The sequence below is a fragment of the Triticum aestivum genome, chromosome 6A (assembly GCF_018294505.1).
Source record: "Triticum aestivum cultivar Chinese Spring chromosome 6A, IWGSC CS RefSeq v2.1, whole genome shotgun sequence".
NCBI classification, from domain to species: Eukaryota; Viridiplantae; Streptophyta; class Magnoliopsida; order Poales; family Poaceae; genus Triticum; species Triticum aestivum.
Window position 1 is genome coordinate 112323345 of NC_057809.1, and position 21795 is coordinate 112345139.

Sequence of the window (21795 nt, forward strand, 5' to 3'; positions counted from 1 at the left end):
GTTTCAAGTTACTATTCTTAGCAACTGAACTAGTATCAAATACTGAGGGGTTGCTATAAACACTAGTAAAGTACACATCAATAACATGTATATCAAATATACCTATGTTCACTTTGCCATCCTTCTTATCCGCCAATTACTTGGGGTAGTTCCGCTTCCAGTGACCATTCCCTTTGCAGTAGAAGCACTCAGTTTCAGGCTTAGGTCCAGACTTGGGATTTTCACTTGAGCAGCAACTTGCTTGCCGTTCTTCTTGAAGTTCCCCTTTCTTCCCTTTGTCCCTTTACTTGAAACTAGTGATTTTTTTACCTTCAAAACTTGATGCTTTTCTTGATTTCTACCTTCGTCAATTTCAGCATCACGAAGAGCTTGGGAATCGTTTCCGTTATCCCTTGCATATTATAGTTTATCACGAAGTTCTACTAACTTGGTGATGGTGACTAGAGAATTCTGTCAATCACTATTTTATCTGGAAGATTAACTCCCACTTGATTCAAGCGATTGTAGTACCCAGACAATCTGAGCACATGCTCACTGCTTGAGCTATTCTCCTCCATCTTTTAGCTATAGAACTTGTTGGAGACTTCATATCTCTCAACTCGGGTATTTGCTTGAAATATTAACTTCAACTCCTGGAACATATCATATGTTCCATGACGTTCAAAACGTCTTTGAAGTCCCGATTCTAAGCCATTAAGCATGGTGCACTAAACTATCAAGTAGTCATCATATTGAGCTAGCGAAACGTTCATGACATCTACATCTGCTCCTGCAATAGGTCTGTCACTTAGCGGTGCATTAAGGACATAATTCTTCTGTGCAGCAATGAGGATAAACCTCAGATCACGGATCCAATCCGCATCATTGCTACTAACATCTTTCAACTTAGTTTTCCCTAGGAACATATCAAAATAAAACAGGGGAGCTAAAGGCGAGCTATTGATCTACAACATAGATATGCTAATACTACTAGGACTAAGTTCATGATAAATTTAAGTTCAATTAATCATATTACTTAAGAACTCCCACTTAGAAAGACATCCCTCTAATCTTCTAAGTGACCACGTGATCCAAATCAACTAAACCATAACCGATCATCATGTGAAATGGAGTAGTTTTCAATGATGAACATCACTATGTTGATCATATCTACTATATGATTCACGCTCGACCTTTCGGTCTCAGTGTTCCGAGGCCATATCTGCATATGCTAAGCTCGTCAAGTTTAACCTGAGTATTCTGCTTGTGCAAAACTGGCTTGCACCCATTGTAGATGGACGTAGAGCTTATCACACCCGATCATCACGTGGTGTCTGGGCACGAAAAACTTTGGCAACGGTGCATACTCAGGGAGAACACTTTTATCTTGAAATTTAGTGAGAGATCATCTTATAATGCTACCGTCAATTAAAGAAAGATAAGATGCATAAAAGATAAACATCACATGCAATCAAAATATGTGACATGATATGGCCATCATCATCTTGTGCCTTTGATCTCCATCTCCAAAACATCGTCATGATTTCCATCGTCACCGGCATGACACCATGATCTCCATCATCTTGATCTATATCAATGTGTCATCACATGGTCGTCTCGCCAACTATTGCTCTTGCAACTATTGCTATCACATAGCGATAATTGTAAAGCAATTATTTGGCGCTTGCATCTTATGCAATAAAGAGACAACCATAAGGCTTCTGCCAGTTGCCGATAACTTCAACAAAACATGATCATCTTATACAACAACTTATATCTCATCACGTCTTGACCATATCATATCACAACATGCCCTGCAAAAACAAGTTAGACGTCCTCTACTTTGTTGTTGCAAGTTTTACGTGGCTGCTACGGGCTTAGCAAGAACCTTTCTTACCTACGCATCAAAACCACAATGATAGTTTGTCAAGTTGGTGCTGTTTTAACCTTCGCAAGGACCGGGCGTAGCCACACTTGGTTCAACTAAAGTTGGAGAAACTGACACCCGCCAGTCACCTGTGTGCAAAGCACGTTGGTAGAACCAGTCTCGCGTAAGCGTACACGTAATGTCGGTCCGGGCCGCTTCATCCAACAATACCGCCGAACCAAAGTATGACATGCTGGTAAGCAGTATGACTTATATCGCCCACAACTCACTTGTGTTCTACTCGTGCACAACATCAACGCATAAAACCTAGGCTCGGATGCCACTGTTGGGGAACATAGTAATTTCAAAAAAATTCCTACGCACACGCAAGATCATGGTGATACATAGCAACGAGAGGAGAGAGTGTTGTCCACGTACCCGCGTAGACCGAAAGCGGAAGCGTTAGCACAACGCGGTTGATGTAGTCGTACATCTTCACGATCCGACCGATCCAAGTACCGAACGCACGGCACCTCCGAGTTTAGCACACGTTCAGCTCGATGACGTCCCGCGAACTCCGATCTAGCAGAGCTTCACGGGAGAGTTCCGTCAGCACGACGGCGTGGTGACGGTGATGATGTTGCTACCGACGCAGGGCTTCGCCTAAGCACCGCTACAATATGACCGAGGTGGAATATGGTGGAGGGGGGCACCGCACACGGCTGGGAGAGATCAACTGATCAACTTGTGTGTCTAGAGGTGTCCCCCTGTCCCTGTATATAAAGGAGCAAGGGGAGAGGTGGCCGGCCTAGGAGGAGGGCGCGCCAAGGGGGGAGTCCTACTCCCACCGAGAGTAGGACTCCTCCTTCCCTTATTGGAGTAGGAGAGAAGGAAAGAGGGGGAGAGGAACAAGGAAAAGTGGGCTGCACCCCTTGTCCAATTCGGACCAGAGGGGGGGCGCGCGCCTCCTTCCTTTTGGCCTCTCTCCTCTATTCCCGTATGGCCCAATAAGGCCCATATACTCCCTGGCGAATTCCCGTAACTTTCCGGTACTCCGAAAAATACCCGAATCACTCGGAACCTTTCCGATGTCCGAATATAGTCGTCCAATATATCAATCTTTACGTCTCGACCATTTCAAGACTCCTCGTCATGTCCCCGATCTCATCCGGGACTCCGAACTCCTTCGGTACATCAAAACTCATAAACTCATAATATAACTGCCACCGAAACCTTAAGCGTGCGGACCCTACGGGTTCGAGAATAATGTAGACATGACCGAGACATGTCTCCGGTCAATAACCAATAGCGGAACCTGAATGCTCATATTGGCTCCCACATATTCTACGAAGATCTTTATCGGTCAGACCGCATAACAACATACGTCGTTTCCTTTGTCAACGGTATGTTACTTGCCCGAGATTTGATCGTCGGTATCTCAATACCTAGTTCAATCTCGTTACTGACAAGTCTCTTTACTCATTCCGTAACATCATCCCACAACTAACTCATTAGTCGCAATGCTTGCAAGGCTTATAGTGATGTGCATTACCGAGTGGGCCCAGAGATACCTCTCCGACAATTGGAGTGACAAATCCTAATCTTGAAATACGCCAACCCAACAAGTACCTTCGGAGACACCTATAGAGCACCTTTATAATCACTCAGTTACGTTGTGACGTTTGGTGGCACACAAAGTGTTCCTCCGGTAAGCGGGAGTTGCATAATCTCATAGTCATAGGAACATGTATAAGTCATGAAGAAAGCAATAGCAACAAACTGAACGATCAAGTGCTAAGCTAACGGAATGGGTCATGTCAATCACATCATTCTCCTAATGATGTGACCTCGTTAATCAAATGATAACTCATGTCTATGGTTAGGAAACATAACCATCTTTGATTAACGAGCTAGTCAAGTAGAGGCATACTAGTGACACTCTGTTTGTCTATGTATTCACACATGTATTATGTTTCCAGTTAATACAATTCTAGCATGAATAATAAACATTTATCATGATATAAGGAAATAAATAATAACTTTATCATTGCCTCTAGGGCATATTTCCTTCAAAGTCGATGTCCCGACTCCCGGACACCGCCAAAGGACTTCGAACTACTTCGCGGCAGGATAGCCCGGCTCGTCCAGAGCTCAATTAAAAACTCCAGCGAAGGCCAGGACATGCCACATACCACGGCTCAACCGCTCTGCGGCACACAAGCATTTCTTACATTTTTTTTGCAGGTTGAACTTTGCGCAGACCAGGACTGGCGATATGGAATCAGCTCGAATGCACAAGGGAATCCTTAGATATTCCCCGCGATGACCATCCGACTATACTCCGGATCCGCACACAGCTTCATGGAAGTTCGGCACCCCGAACTTATAGCATTATATGCATCAGCTCTGAATCATGTCTTGGGTCAAATGTTGGGTTTGCCCGGCTCCCATGTTTTGCTGCCTTACGTTCCGCTATATCGGCTAAGGCGGCACAGGGAGAACTACTGCGATTGTGTCCCGGTTCTTCCGGACGACCACCTTAGTAGAGAAAGCCGAAAACTGACTATCATGATACGACGAGAGCTGGTCAGCTATTCGAGAGGTTGTAAAATCTTTAAGGATTCCTCCCGCATAATGCCATAACCAATGCAGCGTGCGATGGATCGGCTTTTCTTCCGATCTGGTGCTTATATAGCCCCTCGTGCGGTCTTCCGAACACCAGGGGCTGTGCCTACCTTCCTTTTCTAAAGCTCCTATGGCTAAGTGAGAGTGATAAAGCCCTATAGTCCGATTGCCTAGTTCGTTGTGCTGAACACCTCCTTCGAAGGACCCAAAACTGGGACAAAGAGTGATCAGGTTTATCCCGAACACCCCCGTACTTCCTACGTGGGGGCAGAAGCCGACGACTGGCCAACTCTTAGGATTAATATATAAAATGGCCACGCAGGAGGATAAACTTTTATATAACAGGCAATAAATAATAGAAATGACCTTGTTCAACATTACAAAGGACAACATGATTGTATTCATGGAAATATAATGTCCTTGGTGCATTGCTCCGCCGCAAGGCAGGACACTTTTATAATATAATTCGGGCTTGCGGTGATCCTTCCCCTCTGGCGGTCCCTCGGTCATCAGCTTTTCAGCATCCATCTTCCCCCAGTGCACCTTTGCACGGGCGAAGGCCATTCGCGCACCCTCTATATAGACCGACCACTTGATGATGTCAAGTCGAGGGCAGGCACTCACAAGCCGCTTCACGAGCCTGAAGTAGCTGCTTGAAATCGGCTCGGTGGGCCATAGACGGATAATCAAATCCTTCATGGCTAGTTCGGTCGCCCTATGCAGTTCGATCAGCTGTTTCAGTTGGTCGACAAAAGGCACCGGATAATTCGGTGCCAGATACTGCGACTAGAAGAGCTTATCCGCAGTGTTACCTTCTTAGGCTCGGTAGAATTGGGCGACATCTGATATGCTGCGGGGCAGTTCCACAAATACCCCTAGAGGAATCTGAACTCAAAATTAGAAACATGATTTTCTCCTCAAATACTTGCTTTACATGGAAAAAAGCCTTACCCGCCGCGATCGTCCTCGCCTCTTAGATCTCCTGCAGGGCGCCTTGGGTTTCCCCCTGGGCATCGTGCGTGGCCTGATGAGCCCTAGCGAGTTCGGATTCTTTGTCTGTTTAACTCTGCTCCAAGGTCTCGCATTTCTTCATGGACTCTTGAAGCTCCTGCTCAGCTTCAATAACCCTGGCCTCGTGCTTCTCGCGAAGAGCCTGCTCTGCGGCTGCCTTTTCCTCGGCCTCGGCAACAGCCTTCCTCAGAGCCTCGACTTCGGTCATCGCCCCTGGCGCAAATAATGAAACATATTTTATCATACTAGAAATGTGTTCCCACTGAATGCGAACAGGGCTTGCGCATACCTTGTTTATCTTCCAACTGCCTTTTCAACTGGCCAAGTTCTTCTTTTGCCCACTCCAGACTTTGATTCAGTCCGGAGACCTCCGCAGTATGAGAGGCAGCAGCCGCTGCAGACGCCTGCTTATGAAAGAAGAGAGATAGATGTCATCAAGTGAGTCTTCCTGCGAACATAAAATTGATCATCTGTCCGGTCCTTTCTTGCACCAAACAGTGTATCAGGGGCTACTATCCATACTATGACACTCTTCGAAACCTCATAAAACATACCTCAATGCCCCTTATAAGGCTGATACAGGCTTCATTCAGTCCACTCTCAGCAGACTGAATCTCCTTAATCACCGCACCCATTAGGGCACGGTGTTCATCGATGATGGAGGCGCTCTTCAGCGCCGCCAACAAAACATCCGGCACCTCTGGTTGGACATAGATTGCCGGTGGAACAGGCACGCCCCCTCCAGCCGAGGGAGGCCGCCTGCTTGATTCTGGAGCCATATTGATCTCTGGAATTGCGTCCGGCGGGGAGCCGAATTCAAGATGGCTCGCATCATCGACTCCCATGGGAATCTTCTCCCCCATGTCTCCGGCCCTCGAAGTTTGACTTCCAGGCACCGCTTTCACGATCTCTTCCCCCCTCCTTGGCCGGGGTCCTTCTGGGATGAAGCCTCGGTGTTATTCACATATTGGGGGAAGGGTCCTTCGGGAGCGTCCCGCTCTCCATAGCATCCGAGATAAGCAAATCCTCTGATGTGGATCGTTTGGTGTGGGACCTCGCCGGACTACAAAAAATATAGCTCAAGTTAAAATATTATGCCATGATGAGTCTGGACGCATAAACGTGTTCAGATTTTATACTCACGAGTTTACCAGGGGCTGGGCCCTGGGATCCCATGTCGGGCTGCTGTCGGCGGCGGTAGTGGACTCTTCCGGAAGAAGAGCTTTTCCCCTTTTAGGCGACTCGGCCTCCAAGCGTATGGAGGCCGCCCTCTTCTTTCTTCCCCCCGCTGGGGATTCCTCCTCCTCCTCCTCGTCGTCCTCTTCGGAGGCAGAATAGATGTTGGAGCCTTCAGATATTGCGTCCGAAGTGCCACGGTGACGAAGGCCGCCCCGGGTCTTTTTGGCCTCCTTCTCGGCCTTCTTCTTCGGCGCCTTGTACGGCGCCGGGACCAGCATCTTCGTCAGAAGTGGGCCGACCGGTTCTTCGAGCAACGGGGCCGGACAGTGGATCCGCCCCGCCTTCTTCGTCCATCCCTAGGGGAGTTGAGGAAAACACATTAAGCATTTCCCTTGGGTTATGCGGATAAAACGCATAAAAACTTACCGAGCTTGCAGGGCGGGACATTTGGTACCCGCGGTCCTCGGCCGAGTCCGGCCATGATTTGCGGGACTTGAAAAGCACCTTCCAGATGTCTTTGTGCGAGGAGCCAAAGAGCTCTCGCAGGGTCTGGTGCTTGGCCGGATCGAATTCCCATAGATTGCAAGTCCGGTGTTGACAAGGCAGGACCCGGTGAACTAACATCACCTGGACTACATTGACAAGTTCGATGTTCTTGTCTTCAATATCTTTAACGCGCGTCTGGAGCACCGACAGTTCGTCGGACGAAGACCAGTTCAGGCCCTTCTTCGGCCAGGACGTAAGCCGCAGAGGGGCTCCGAATCGGAACTCTGGAGCAGCGGCCCATTCCGTGCCGCGCGGCTTAGTGATGTAAAACCACTGCTATTGCCACTCTTTGAGGAATCATTAAAAGTACATGTTGGCCATGTGACGTTGGGCATCTTGCTCACCATAGCGCCCCCGCACTTGGCGTGCTCGCCGCTCACCACCTTGGGCTTCACATTAAAGATCTTCAGCCATAAGCCCAAGTGTGGCGAGATGCGGAGAAAAGCCTCGCACACGATGATGAATGTCGAGATGTTGAGGAAGGAACTGGGGGATAGATCATGAAAATTGATCCCGTAATAATACATGATGCCGTGAACGAACGGGTGGAGGGGAAACCCTAGCCCGCGGACAAATCGAGGGAGGTATACAACCCTCTCTTGGGGTTCTGGAGAAGGAATGATCTGTCCCACCGTCGGGAGACGGTGGCTGATTTTTTTGGCCAGATACCCGGCCTCCCGAAGCTTTTTGATATCCTTCTCCTGGACGGTAGAGGCCATCCACTTGCCTCCTGCTCCGGATCCGGACATTTTTGGAAGGCCTTTGTGGGCGGAGAAGGCGAACGCTCGGGCGCTGGAGCTCGAGCGAAGGGGAATGGATTGGGAAGAAGAAAGTGTGGGTGCGAAAGGGAGTCCTTATCCCCTTATAAAGGCAGTAGGGATTCTACGCCTCCCCACTTGCCTGGTAAACTCACTTATTCCCCAAGCGTCGTGATTGATGGCGCGGTTGGGTTACCCACACCCGTATTGATGAGAATCCCGTGATAAGGGGACACGATCTCTGCTTTGACAAGACGTGCCAAGAAAACCGCCTCGCAATATGTGCAGTAGCTGGTTGAGAAAACCGGTTCGAATAATGAACGGGCCATGGCATGATGTCACGCTATGAAATTTGTTAGCAGATTAGATTTGTGGGATATTGTACTCTCTACGGTGGTATGTGGAATTTGTTTTGCAGAGTCGGACACGATCCTTGTGTTCGAAATCTTCTATGGAGTATTCGGAGGAAGAACCCGCCTTGCAATGCCGAAGACAATCTGCGCACCGGACTCGTCATCATTGAAGCCTGGTTCAGGGGCTACTGAGGGAGTCCTAGATTAGGGGGTCCCCGGACAACCAGACTATATCCTTTGGCCGGATTGTTGGGCTATGAAGATACAAGATTGAAGACTCTGTCCCGTGTCCGGGTGGGACTCTTCTTTGAGTGGAAGGCAAGCTTGGCAATTCGGATGTGTAGATCTCCTCCCTTATAACCGACTCTGTGTAACCCTAGCCCCCTCCGGTGTCTATATAAACCGAAGGGTTTAGTATGTAATATGAGAACAATCATAATCATAGGCTAGCTTCTAGGGTTTAGCCTCTACGATCTCGTGGTAGATCAACTCTTGTAATACTCATATCATCAAGATCAATCAAGCGGGAAGTAGGGTATTACCTCCATCGAGAGGGCCCGAACCTGGGTAAACATTGTGTCCCCCGCCTCCTGTTACCATCCGCCTTAGACGCACAGTTCGGGACCCCCTACCCGAGATCCGCCGGTTTTGACACCGACATGTGTGACGGGCGCGGCGGCTACCGAAGCGCCGGCGAGCTCACTCGTTGAGCCGGCGGCCGACACGCACAACGTGTTCAAGGATATGCCCCAAAGGTAGAATTTTTTTCCAACTTTTTTTCTTGTTATTTTTGAATGCATCCATATAGATAGCTTATTTGCATTGTTCTATATATTTTGTAGTGTCAACGATGATGCATACATGTCAACTATGGGTGTTGGCTCCAACAATTCGCATTGGTCTCAAACCAATGACATGCATTTCGAAAAGCATGAGTTCGAGGTGGACGAGGATGGTGAGGGCATTGTCGACGCGCCGAAAGGAAGAGCGGGCAATTACACCAACACCAATGACATCTTACTATGCAATACTTGGTTGCAAGTGTCGAGGGATCCATCCGTTGGAGGTGATCAAAGTAGAGATGCTTATTGGGGGCGGATGAAAGAACACTTTAACGTTCGCAACGTGAGTGGAATTGACCGCTCCGAGAGATCACTTCAGTCCCGGTGGTCGACAATCAACTCGGATTGTCAAAGGTGGGCGGCCGCACAAAAGGCGGTTGACAAGTTGAACCCAAGTGGCACAAATGAGGACGATAGAGTAAGTGGCATTACATACATGTTCATCATACTTGTTGGTGGTGTTCGAAGTGCTAACTTGCTTTGTTTTCGTGTAGTACAACATTGCACAAAACTTGTTCAAAGGAGAGGAGAAGAGAACCAAGAAGGGGAAGATCAAGAAAGGAAGGATATTTACCTTGCCTCATTGCTATGAAGTGTTGAAGGACGATGAGAAATGGAAGAAGCGTGATGATTTGGATGATTTGCATTTGAGCAACAAACGCAAGCGAACAATTGAGTTGAATGATGATGATGAGGAGGAGGATGATGCATCAAGTGATGGCAAGAGAAGCCCCACACCCAACTCGGTTTCATACTCGAAGCCAAAACGACCGGATGGGTGCAAGAAAGACGCAAAAGAAAAGAAGAAGAGGAAAGGAGATGATGGGCTCAAAAATGCTATGAAAGCTATTGTGAAGGCAAGAAAAGAAGCCAGTGAGGTGAGAAAAATGGCAAGGAACCAAGATGTCGCGGCCGAGGAGAGGAGGGTGGCGGCTGAGGAGAGGAAGGTGGCTTTGGAGGAGAGGAAGATGAGCAATGAGGAGCGAACTAGATTGTCGGAATGGGAGAAGCACTTGTTCTTCTTGGACACATCTATCCTCAATGAGGTGCAAAAGGAGTATGTCAATCTTGCCCGTGAAGAAGTCTTGATCCAAAAAAGAGCCATGATTCACGCAATGGGTGGCGGTGGCCTTGGCGCCATGGGGGGCGGTGGCCTTGGCGCCATGGGGGCGGTGGCTTTGGCGCCATGGGAGGCATAGGTGGCTTCGGAGGTACCGTGGGTGTCTTAGGTGCCATGGGTGGCTTTGGAGCTACCATGGAGACCATGGGAGACATGGGTGGCTTTGGAGCACCCCCCCCCCCCGACGCTATGGCCACCATGGGAGGCATGAGTTTTGCTTCTCTCATGGAAGGCATGGGTGCACCTCCGGCCGCGATGGGCGTAATGTCTTCCGGTGTGCCTCCTCACACACATTTCCATGAAGATGCCGTTGAAGATCTTGCCAACACCGTAGGAGCTTCACGTGATGCGGTGCGCGATGAGGAGGAGGAGGAAGAATCATCTTGGAAGGAGGAAGAATCGTCTTCCGAAGATGAGGACGAAGACGAGGACGAGGCTTGATGTGTCTTTCGTTTGTGTCATGAACTTGGTTTGCATTTTGAACTTGGTTGGATGAACTTGTGGGCATGATTTTAAACTTGTGGGCATGAACTTTTATTCATCAACTTGTTTGTGTGAAATTTATATGTCATGTTCATTGCATTTTAAAGGTTTTAAATTCATTTTATGTCCAAAATGCAACATATGCAATGCCCCCGCGAGTCGCATGCGCTGCATTTTTTGCGCGCTGCTGGAGTAGCGCGCGCTGTATTTTAGCGCGGCTGTTGGGGTCAGCGCTGCCGGCCGCGCAAAACCAGACGAAGGACGCGCGGCAAAGTAGTTTTTTACGCGCGGCGCGTAGCGCGGCCTTTGGAGATGCTCTTAAGACGAAATCAACACTTTTTATATAATTTCGTAGGGAGTATAATACAAAACAGGCATTTCCTATCAAGATCCAACAGTGGTGGGTTTTTAGCAAAACTGTTGTATTAATTCTCTGCATGGTCAAGCTATGAACGGTGATTCAGATCCAAACCAAACCAGTCGCCTAGCTCGAGTACTCAAGGTCTCTAGCCCGTCCACCCTGACCGGATCGCGTGCTTGTTCTCACCGGGAAACCGAGCGCATCCAACGGCGAGACGCGTGCAACGTACTTTGCACGTTAAGTGGTACCGGTACACTCGTCGGTTTGCTACCACGTACGTGTCCATCGCATTCGGTTTGCATGCGCACGAGACGTCTGATGCTACACCTACCCGCCACGAGAGGAAGCACCGTGCAATCCGGTCCCGCTCCGACGGCCCCGGCCGCAGTGTCGCCGGCGAGGCGACCGACCGTTGGCCAGGAATTCGATTTCTCGACGTGAACATGGAAACTCCGCCGCGACAACCTGATCATCCAACCCAGCATTCTCTACTGATTGACAGATCAGTCAGAAAAACTCACGATCTGTGCCTCGGTCAATCAATCACAATGTCGTCGGGATCCTTCCTTTCTGGTGAAAATCATTCCTTTCTTTCCCTGGCCTCCTACCTCCTATAATCCTATATATACGTGGGGGCGTCCTCTGCATTGCACGTGCCACGTAGACCGACGGCTCTGCCTCCCTCCATACACGCGAACGCGCCCTCGCCATCGACCGATCGCTCCGGCGTGCGTCGTGGAGAATGGTCAGGGCGGCGGAGAGGGGCGGCGGGGACGAAGGGGGGATGAAGAAGCTGACGCAGGGGCGCAAGAAGATCCCGGTGGAGTGCATCGAGGACGCGAACCGGCTGCAGGTCTGCTTCTCCAAGCGCCGCAAGGGCCTCGTCAAGAAGGCCTTCGAGCTCTCCGTGCTCTGCGGCGCGCAGGTGGCGCTCATCGTCTTCTCCCCCGCCGGCAAGCCCTACACCTACGGCCATACCTCCGTCGACGCCGTTCTCGACCGCTTCCTCCTCTCGTACTCCGGCGACGTGGAGGCCGAGGCGGTGGCGGCGAGCCAGCAGACGGATCTGAGCGAGCTCCTCCGCCAGGAGGAGGAGCTGATCAAGGCCCGCGACGCGGAGGCGCGCAGGGGCAAGGAGCTTCAGGCGGAGGTGCGCGCCGCCGGCGTCTGGATCGACGGCGACATGCGTCACTGGGAGCTGCCGGAGCTCGAGGCCGCGCTCAACGCGCTCGAGAGGGTCCAGGCGGAGGCCGCGATGCGCGCGCACGAGATCTTCGCCCAGGACGCCATGATGCAGCAGACCTCGGCCCCGGCTCGTCGTACACGGGTGACCCGTCCGCCGGCGGTCATGAAGAGATGGCCATGGACACCACGATGAAGCTGACGGGCGGCGGCTACAGCAATAACCTCTTGGACTACCATGGCTCCGGCACCTTCCCCGCCGACGGCACCCGCAGCCAAGAGGTGGCCATGGATGCGACGACGATGAGGCTGACGGGCAGCGACGCCAGCAGCCTCTTCCACTACCTCGGCGGCTCCGGCCCGTTCACTGGTGACGGCCCTGGCGGCGGCGGCAATGACGTCTCCGTAGACACGACGATGACGTTGATGGGCGGTAACGTCAGCTATGCGCTTACACCGACGATGCCGCCACCGCCGCCACCTCTATCTCTGCCTTTCAATCATGGCTACGGCTACAATAACCTTGGCACGGGCTATGGCTACAATAACCTTAGCACTGGCTATGGCTACAACCAAACCGATCAAGGCGTTGGCCATGGCCATGGAGCCTTCTACGAAATGGAAGGGGTTTATGGGACAACGTGCAACTTCTTTGCATAGATTACTTTTTTTTTGAAGCTTCTTTGCATAGATTACTGAGGTGGCTTACTTTACGTTCAATGATTTTAATCAAGTTTATGTCGAAATGTTAATTAGGGTTAGTGTTTCACTTGATGGTGAATAATAATTTGATTGAGCCTTAGGTCTATTATGGCAAATATGTGTACATACATCATAATAATGATACACTATCAATATGTTCACATGACTTATGAAGTGTTCATTATGTTTAGGTTTGTCACGGTTGGATGCTCATCAAACTCTAAAAGAGAAGTTGGATGCTCATCAAACTTTAAAAGAGAAGTTGGATGCTAACCAGATAGAGGGGGGGGGGGGGCACTCATCAAAACGAAATCATATTGTTTTTTGACGATAAAATTGCCTTGAAAACAATTTATATGTGACTCCAAAAAAACTTGATGCTTGATAACTGTAAAATAATATTGTCATTGTTCGTGATGTCAAAATATGCATGGACAAAGGATGTATGAGTCCAAAAGAATGCCTCATGTGTGGATTGAATGGAACGATATCGAAGAGGCGGGAAGGTGGGAGAGTACCTAACAATTGATAGGGTAGGCGGATGCTATCATAAAGGTTTCTAATGATAAAATTGCCTTGAAAACGCTTTATTTACGAGGTTGTAAAAACATAATAACTTATAATTGTAATTAATATTATCACTATTTTATATTTTTGATAACATTTTTTCCTTCTCCCGCAATAAAATCAAAAGGACACATGGCACATCCTTGCACGTTATCAGAATGAACACCAATCAAGAAGGCACATCCTTGCAAACTAAGGCATAGCCTAGTGGTGGGAAGGGGTTGATGCCTTCCCACCCACCCAGATTCAAGGCATGATACTTGCAATTTGGATTGCATCAATTATACTGTAGGGGGTTCCCTTACAATCTTTCTGTCAAAAAACACCAATCAAGAAGGTGAATATGTTTATAAAAACACTAGGCGACCATATTTGGTCAAACAAACATGGGGGCAAGAGTTTGAGGCGAAAGATGAGTGAGTTGAAGCAGAGACAGAGCTGGCCGGGGGTGAGCTGGGGCCATGTCTCCCCTGTGGTCAGATTTTTTTCCCTCACACTTCTACTAGATATTGTGTGGAGTGATCTTTACATTTGTATATATGCCCGGTCCATTGATATAGCATTGCAGAAAACTCGTGTATGTAAGGCAAATAAATCATGTATGTAAGCATAGAAGATTATTCTATTCCCGATGAAGCATGGGGCATCAGAAAACCTTTTGGTTTTGGTGTCCATATCCTGTTCTCACGCATCACCTTTTCCCAAACGAAACTGCTCCATGCACGACAAACTCTAGACGATTTGTGCACGACTAAAGAATCCAGCGGCTGTTGTTCGGCTTTGGACAAGATTCCGCCGCTGGATGTAATCATCGTCGACAGAACGTCCAAATATTTGTCGTCCACATAGCACTGCTCCTTCCCGAAAACAAAAATGCCAGAGTCCCACTCTTCAGTCTTCACATGAGCTAGTCACTTTCTTCTCCTGCGGTCTTGCCTTTTCCTCTCCCTCTCCGCCTCCCCCAAATCCCTGTGAATCTCCATGATCCCCGACAAGCCAGCACAACGACGCTTAGAATATTGCAAGATTCAGACAATGATTCGCGAAGTACCTGTACAGTCTAATTCCCAAGATGTACTAGAATTGATCTTGGCCAATCCAATTCCCATTGCCCATCCAAAAAATGCAGCACAACCTGGGTGAGTTTTTGTTGCTGAGGAATTACCACATTGTCCATTAAACAAACAAATTATAATTAGTACATATGTGGTCACGCCATGAGACAAACAGAGTGCCTAGTGTCCTAGAGATTTGCACAAAGGACTTCAAAAAAAAATACAACTTTAGGAGATCCATATGCCCAACCTAATCATCACCCGACGTTGATCACCGCTGTCACCATGGTGCTGTCAGAGAAAAACACAAGTAGCTGAAGGAAATATGCCCTAGAGGCAATAATAAAGTTGTTATTTATATTTCCTTATATCATGATAAATATTTATTATTCATGCTAGACTTGTATTAACCGGAAGCTTAGTACATGTGTGAATACATAGACAAACAGGGTGTCACTAGTATGCCTCTACTTGACTAGCTTGTTGAATCAATGATGGTTATGTTTCCTAACCATAGACATGAGTTGTCATTTGATTAACGGGATCACATCATTAGAGAATGATGTGATTGACTTGACCCATCCGTTAGCTTAGCACGATGATCGTTTAGTTTACTGCTATTGTTTTCTCCATAACTTATACATGTTCCTATGACTATGAGATCATGCAACTCCCGAATACCGGAGAAATACTTAGTGTGCTATCAAACGTCACAACGTAACTGGGTGACTATAAAGATGCTCTACAGGTGTCTCCGATGGTGTTTGTTGAGTTGGCATAGATCGAGATTAGGATTTGTCACTCCGAGTATCTGAGAGGTATCTCTAGGCCCTCTCGGTAATGCACATCACTATAAGCCTTGCAAGCAATGTGACTAATGAGCTAGTTACGGGATGATGCATTACGGAACGAGTAAATAGACTTGCCAGTAACGAGTTTGAACTAGGTATTGAGATACCGATGATCGAATCTCGGGTAAGTAACATACCGATGACAAAGGGAACAACGTATATCGTTATGCGGTTTGACCGATAAAGATCTTCGTAGAATATGTGGGAGCCAATATGAACATCCAGGTTCCGCTATTGGTTATTGACCGGAGACGTGTCTCGGTCATGTCTACATAGTTCTCGAACTCGTAGGGTCTGCACGCTTAACGTTCGGTGACGATCGGTATTATGAGTTTATGTGTTTTGATGTACCGAAGGTAGTTCGGAGTCCCGGATATGATCACGGACATGACGAGGAGTCTCAAAATGGTCGATACATAAAGATTGATATATTGGACGGCTATATTCGAACACCGAAAGTGTTCCGGATGATTTCGGAGGAAACCAGAGTGCCGGAGGGTTACCGGACCCCCCCCCACCGGGAAAGTTTGGCCTTCATGGGCCATAGGGAAGAGGGGAGGCAGCCCACAAGGGGCAGCCACGCCCCCTCCCTATAGGGTGTCCGAATTGGACAAGGGAGGGGGGCGCCCCCCCCCTTTCCTTCTCCTCTTCCTCTCCCTTCCTTCCTTCCCCTTCCCCTCCTAGTTGGACTAGGAAAAAGGGAGTCCTACTCCTACTAGGAGGAGGACACCTCCCCTCCTTGGCACGCCCTAGGGTCGGCCGGCCTCCCCCTTGCTCCTTTATATACGAGGGCATGGGGCACCCTAGAACACACAAGTTGATTGTTTTCAGCCGTGTGCGGTGCCCCCCTCCATCATAATCCACCTCAGTCATATCGTCGTAGTGCTTAGGCGAAGCCCTGCGCCGGTAGCTTCATCATCACCGTTATCACGCCGTCGTGCTGACGAAGCTCTTCCTCGACACTCAGCTGGATCGAGAGTTCGTAGGACGTCACCGAGCCGAACGTGTGCGGATCGCGGAGGTGCCGTACTTTCGGTACTAGGATCGGTCGGATCGTGAAGACGCACGACTACATCAATCGTGTTGTCATAACGCCTCCGCTTACGGTCTACGAGGGTACGTGGACAACACTTTTCCCTTCTCGTTGCTATGCATCACCATGATAGATCTTGCGAGTACATAGGAATTTTTTTGAAATTACTACGTTCCCCTACAGTAGCCTCCACATCCAGATATGGAATAATTTCATTGCAGACCACACTGCATTGGGAACCGATTAAACAGTCCGTCGGTGACGAGGGAAGCGAGTCTTTGTGGCATGTCGGTCGGGGATCATCCCCAAGTCTGCCAGATCTTGATGATGTCGTCTTCATCCAACGTGATCGGAGAAGAAGAGCGCCGCTGCAAGCCGCCATTCACACACCACACTCCAAGACACTCTCATACTCTGGACCAGCCGACGATGTCGTCCAAGAAGACGCCAAGCACCATCCACCACAACCTAACATCGTCAAAACCAAAAATCCGACGAGACAAAGGCTACCTGCTTCCGGGCGTTGCTGATCGAGGCATCACCAGGGTGGGAAAGAAGTAGAGCCATCTCTATTCCGGCGTGGCTTTGATTCCACCACAAATGCAACACCTCCGAGAAAAACTAAGTCTATCCTATCTTGTCGTCGAAGCGAAGTCGCCGGGGAGGGGGGGGAGGGGGTCCCCGGCCCCTCGGGCCGCAGGAGCGGTAGCCGAAGGGGCCGAGGACCCGCAACCACACAGGCGAAGGAAGGAGGCAGAGAAGATCGCCTCACGATCGCCTGTGCAGAACAGTCGGTGAGAGAAAAGTTGGAACCGCTTTGTGATAACCTCGGTGAGTTAAACTGTTGAAGGAGAAGGGCGAGTAGTAGGAGGAAGGTGGGATAGCAGGATGGTACTATTTTTTTCTCTTGTGTGCATATACGCTTTCCCCTCAACACTACGTAAAAAAGGATATGCCTTCCGGACTCTCGTTTACATGGCCCCGCCGTCGTCTTCTCCTCCCCTTCCGGCATGGGCGGCGGCGAACGCCCTCTTCCGACGCCACCGCCGCCTTCTCCCGCTCCTCCTTCCCCCGGTGTCCCTCTGCGCCCTCCTACCCGTCCTCTCCCACTGCCTCGTTTCCGGCCTCGCCGGCAACCCCTTCGTCGCCTCCCGCCTCATCCTCGCCTCCTCGCGCCTCTCCCTCACATTCTCCCTCCTCCTCCTCTCCCACCTTCCAGCCTCTTCCCTCTCGCCCTTCTCCTTCAACTCGCTCATACGCGCGTCGCCTCCAGGCCTCACCCTCCGCCTGTTCGAACAAATGCGCCGCCGGGGCGTTCCCACGGATAACTACACCCTCCCCTTCTTGATCCATGCCTGTTCCGGCAGTGACATGGCACTGGGACAGTCCCTGCACGGGAAGAGCGTCCGTCTTGGTTACAGCTCCCACATCTTCACGCAGACGGCGCTGATGAACATGTACTTTGGGTGTGGCTTGGCTGTTTCCGCCGGCAGGGTGTTCGATGAAATGCAGGCGAGGGATGTGGTTGCATGGACCGGCATGGTCTCTGGTTATGTGGACTCTGGAATGCACCTTCGAGCTGCTGAGGTCTTTAAGGAGATGAGAGGCGGTGAGGAGGTTACAAGGCCTAATGTAGCAACGTTGGTGTCGGTTGCTTCTGCGTATGCCAGTCTTGGCTCCCTGGAGTATGCTAAGGGGCTGCACGGCTATGTGGAGAAGGTGGGGTTGCGAGGCGATTTGATTCTGACGAATGCACTGATGGATATGTATGGAAAGTGTGGTAGCATAGAGTCAGCTCGTGCTCTGTTTGATTTCATGCATGAGAAGGACCTACTTTCATGGACAACGATGATTTCAGGGTTGGCTTCTCATGGACATGGCAAAGAAGCGGTTGCTTTGTTTTTAAGCATGCGCGAGGTGGGAGTACTGCCGGACTCAACCACCTTCATCGTGGTTCTGTCTGCTTGTAGCCATGCTGGACTGGTGGATGAGGGGATATCAATCTTCAATTCCATGGCGAGTGAGTACAAGGTCACCCCAGATATTAAGCACTATGGTTGCATGGTGGATCTTTTCAGCAGGGCAGGACTTCTTTCACGTGCTTATGAGCTTATTGATAGCATGCCTTTTGAGCCAAACTTGGCAATTCTTGGAGCATTGCTGAGTGCATGCAGTGTCAATAATGAACTGGAGATTGGGGAACTAGTTCTCCAGAAGATTGATTCTGTTTGCTCCTATAAAGGAGGTGCTGGTGTGCTTCTGTCCAACATCTACGCTAACCAGAACTTATGGCATGAAGTTGATTCCATTAGAAGGAAGATAAGAAATGGTACCATACCCAGAAAGCCACCTGGTCAGAGTTCGGTGGCATCAGAAGTTCCTTTCATGAGTTTGTGATTTGGAGGTGAGTGTACCCATTTTCAATTGAGTTGCTCTTGTCATTGTATGGATTAGGAAGTCGTCGCATAAATGCATAGTAATCTTATCAAACGTTGCTTGTTTCAAGTTGAGACACTTATTTTTGGGATGGAGTACATGCCACTACTCTTCTAGAAACTAGATTTTGAGCATGTTGATTGCTGGATAGAGATCAATATTTAGGGCTAGACATACATTCTTGTGCTCCAAAACTTCTGTTATGTAGCAAGACATACATTCTTGTGCTGGCAATAAGAATGACAATATCGTTTTTTTGACAGAGTAAGTTTGAATGACACATTTGCCTATACTTCTGTTATGTAGCAAGACATACATTCTTGTGCTCCAAAACTTGACTTATGTGCATACTCTCCTTTCTTGATGAGCATCAGTTAGGGCTAGTAGGACCTTGTAAATCCTATATTCCACTAAATATTATGTCCTCATATGGGGTTTGATTTTCACATGTTTCCACTTGTACTTTAGAGTTAATATTATTTAGTCTATCAAATATTTCATATTCTCTGCTTTAGATTCCCATGAGAATTTTTTATTATCATGCCAGTCATTATTGATTTTCGAATCTTGGTTAGCTGATCTTTCGTTTTTGTATTCTTCTCAAATGCAGCTTTTAGAGAGAAATCCACTTTGTTGTCACTGTTAACCTTGACTGGCAAAATGGCTGATTTTCATGCGAACTGGTAAGGAAGTCTCATCAATTACTTTTACGACAAGGCAGCTTATGAAGTACTCCCCCGTTCCTAAATATTTGTCTTTTTAGAGATTTTAAATGGACTACCACATACGGATGTATATAGACATATTTTAGAGTGTGGATTCACTCATTTTGCTTCGTATGTAGTCACTTGTTGAAATCTCTAGAAAGACAAATATTTAGGAACGGAGGGAGTAGATATCAGCGTATTATGTCAAAAAAAAGTACTCCCTCCGAGATTCCAGCGTGTCACCCATTTTGTTACTGTGTTGAAATTGTTGTGGCTTTTACTATTGAGTATTAAGTAGCGAGCATATTATACCTGTGGAATCATAAGCACATTGACCGACTGAACTTCTGTTTGCTTTATCTAACAGGAGATGAGGTCTCTCGGCAGCATATTTCGCAGATTAGCTTTCCATAGCGCGCACAGAAACACTAAACTTCATACGCAAACTTCTTCCCCTCACCAACTCCCCCTTATCATTTAGGAGATAAGACAAAGTATACCATCTTATTCACCGTTTCCATCCGAACAAATACACACCATGCACTCATACACCCAGGCGTGATGCCTTCTTGCAGCATTTTCACGGAGAAAGCCTGAGGCTGAACCAGTCAAATGCATTGTACTTAAACTGCCTTACAAATCGCCTGGCTGGGGATCGAAATGTGTGGCCAGGGCCAGGGCTCATGCGTGTGCTGTAACTTCGAGCTTCTTCGTTAACAACACAAGGACGCCCAGAACTTGTCCTTCCGGTAAAAGAATTCATGTTCCTGAACTGAGCTGGAGAAGTATGCCATCAGAGGCCCGTGAGCATGTTACTCCCTCCTTTCCGGTTTAAACCCACACGCATCCCTAGATCGGCAATTCGGCCAGTGTAATACAAATTGTATATTACCAAAGCTATATCATTAAAAAAATGTCACATGTGAAGTCGCTAACGGTATATTTTTGTGATATATAAACATTGCTCAAATCGTTGATCTAGGTATATGCGTGGGCCTTTTAAACCAGGAAGAAGGTACTCCCTCCGTTTCATAATGTAGTGCATATAGATATTTTAAGAAGTCAAACTTTATTAATTTTGACCAAATTTATAGAGAAAATAATGTACATCTAGAATACCAAATACATATCATTAGATACATCACAAGACGTAATTTCGTATTGTATATATTTGATGTTGTAGATATAAATAGTTTTTTATTTAAACTTGATCAAAATTTGTAAAGTTTGACTTTGCGGAAAATCTATATGGACCAAGTCAAACTAGTGTGTGTGTGAACTCTGGCACCGCCCACTTGAATGCTACTGCTACTGTGCTCCGGTGGCAACTTGTGGGCATCTTGCTTGGACACCATAACATACTAAATATTTTGACGAAATGATGGATGCTGAGTTATCCTTTTCTTGCGTGGTGGTGTTATATCCATTGCCGAAATGTGGATTAGATCTTTAGTTTATTCGTATCAGCCATATCCATGTGCGTGCATACTAAGCTGCAGGCAAGTTGTTGGGGGTAGGGACAAGGAATAGAGAAACAACCGGATAAAGGTGCCATCAGCTGCCTGCTCTGGCGGCGGTGGGCAAAACCAATGGGCTCTGTCCATCCTGTTCCTGTATTTTTTTTATGGGACCTGTTCCTGTATTCAAACAGTAGTGCCAATGGTGGCTCTTGGGCTGGCTAGGAGGCATGTTCCTTTTTGGAGACTCTTTCTGTCTTTGGCAAAATACCGAGGATGCGTTTGGTTCACATCTTTGTTTTAGAGCATCTTACATACTTGTCTCGGTTCGGTCTGGTTTGGTAAATACTCCCTCCGTTCCAAATTACTTGTCACAGATATAGATGTATCTAGATGTATTTTAGTTCTAGATACATCCATTTCTGCGACAAGTAATTTGGAACGGAGGGAGTACATGCTAAAAATCAACATCTGCATGTAGTTTAGTTGTCTGCATTAGGTTTCATGTATGGGAGGAACAATTAGTTAGCACATTGTTTGGTTGTAAACGGCTAAGCCAACACATATGTGAACTTCAGATCAAAGTCGCACATTCTGATTTGTGTCGTGCTTCCTTCCTCTATATGATGTTGCTTGTGACCTCGTCACTCTGGCAGTAAAATGAGTATCATCCATTGCTCC

At 48.1% G+C, this 21795-nt stretch overlaps 2 protein-coding genes across 3 annotated transcripts; both read left to right on the top strand.

Moving 5' to 3' along the window:
- The first annotated feature begins 11866 nt into the window (after positions 1 to 11866).
- LOC123129526 (agamous-like MADS-box protein AGL29) lies at positions 11867 to 12502 on the top strand. Its single transcript, XM_044549659.1, has one exon. It carries the CDS (start codon positions 11867 to 11869, stop codon positions 12500 to 12502), a length of 636 nt encoding a protein of 211 aa, XP_044405594.1.
- A 4941-nt stretch (positions 12503 to 17443) lies between these two features.
- Positions 17444 to 20920, top strand: LOC123132395 (pentatricopeptide repeat-containing protein At4g21065). 2 transcript variants are annotated; one of them, XR_006464677.1, is made up of 3 exons: positions 17446 to 18918; positions 19561 to 19633; positions 20025 to 20920. XR_006464677.1 is itself a non-coding variant. In XM_044552177.1 (2 exons), the coding sequence occupies exon 1, from the start codon at positions 17490 to 17492 to the stop codon at positions 18909 to 18911; it is 1422 nt and encodes a 473-aa protein (XP_044408112.1). In that variant the 5' UTR covers positions 17444 to 17489; the 3' UTR covers positions 18912 to 18918; positions 19561 to 19985. The 2 variants fall into 2 exon arrangements, 1 of the variants encoding a protein (XP_044408112.1); XM_044552177.1 differs by lacking the exon at positions 20025 to 20920 and having other exon boundaries at positions 17444 to 18918; positions 19561 to 19985.
- The last annotated feature ends 875 nt before the right edge of the window (positions 20921 to 21795 follow it).

What these genes read in the sequence shown, in the direction of transcription:
- LOC123132395 (XM_044552177.1), top strand. Translation starts at nt 17,490, where the DNA reads ATGGCCCCGCCGTCGTCTTCTCCTCCCCTTCCGGCATGGGCGGCGGCG.
- LOC123129526 (XM_044549659.1), top strand. Translation starts at nt 11,867, where the DNA reads ATGGTCAGGGCGGCGGAGAGGGGCGGCGGGGACGAAGGGGGGATGAAG.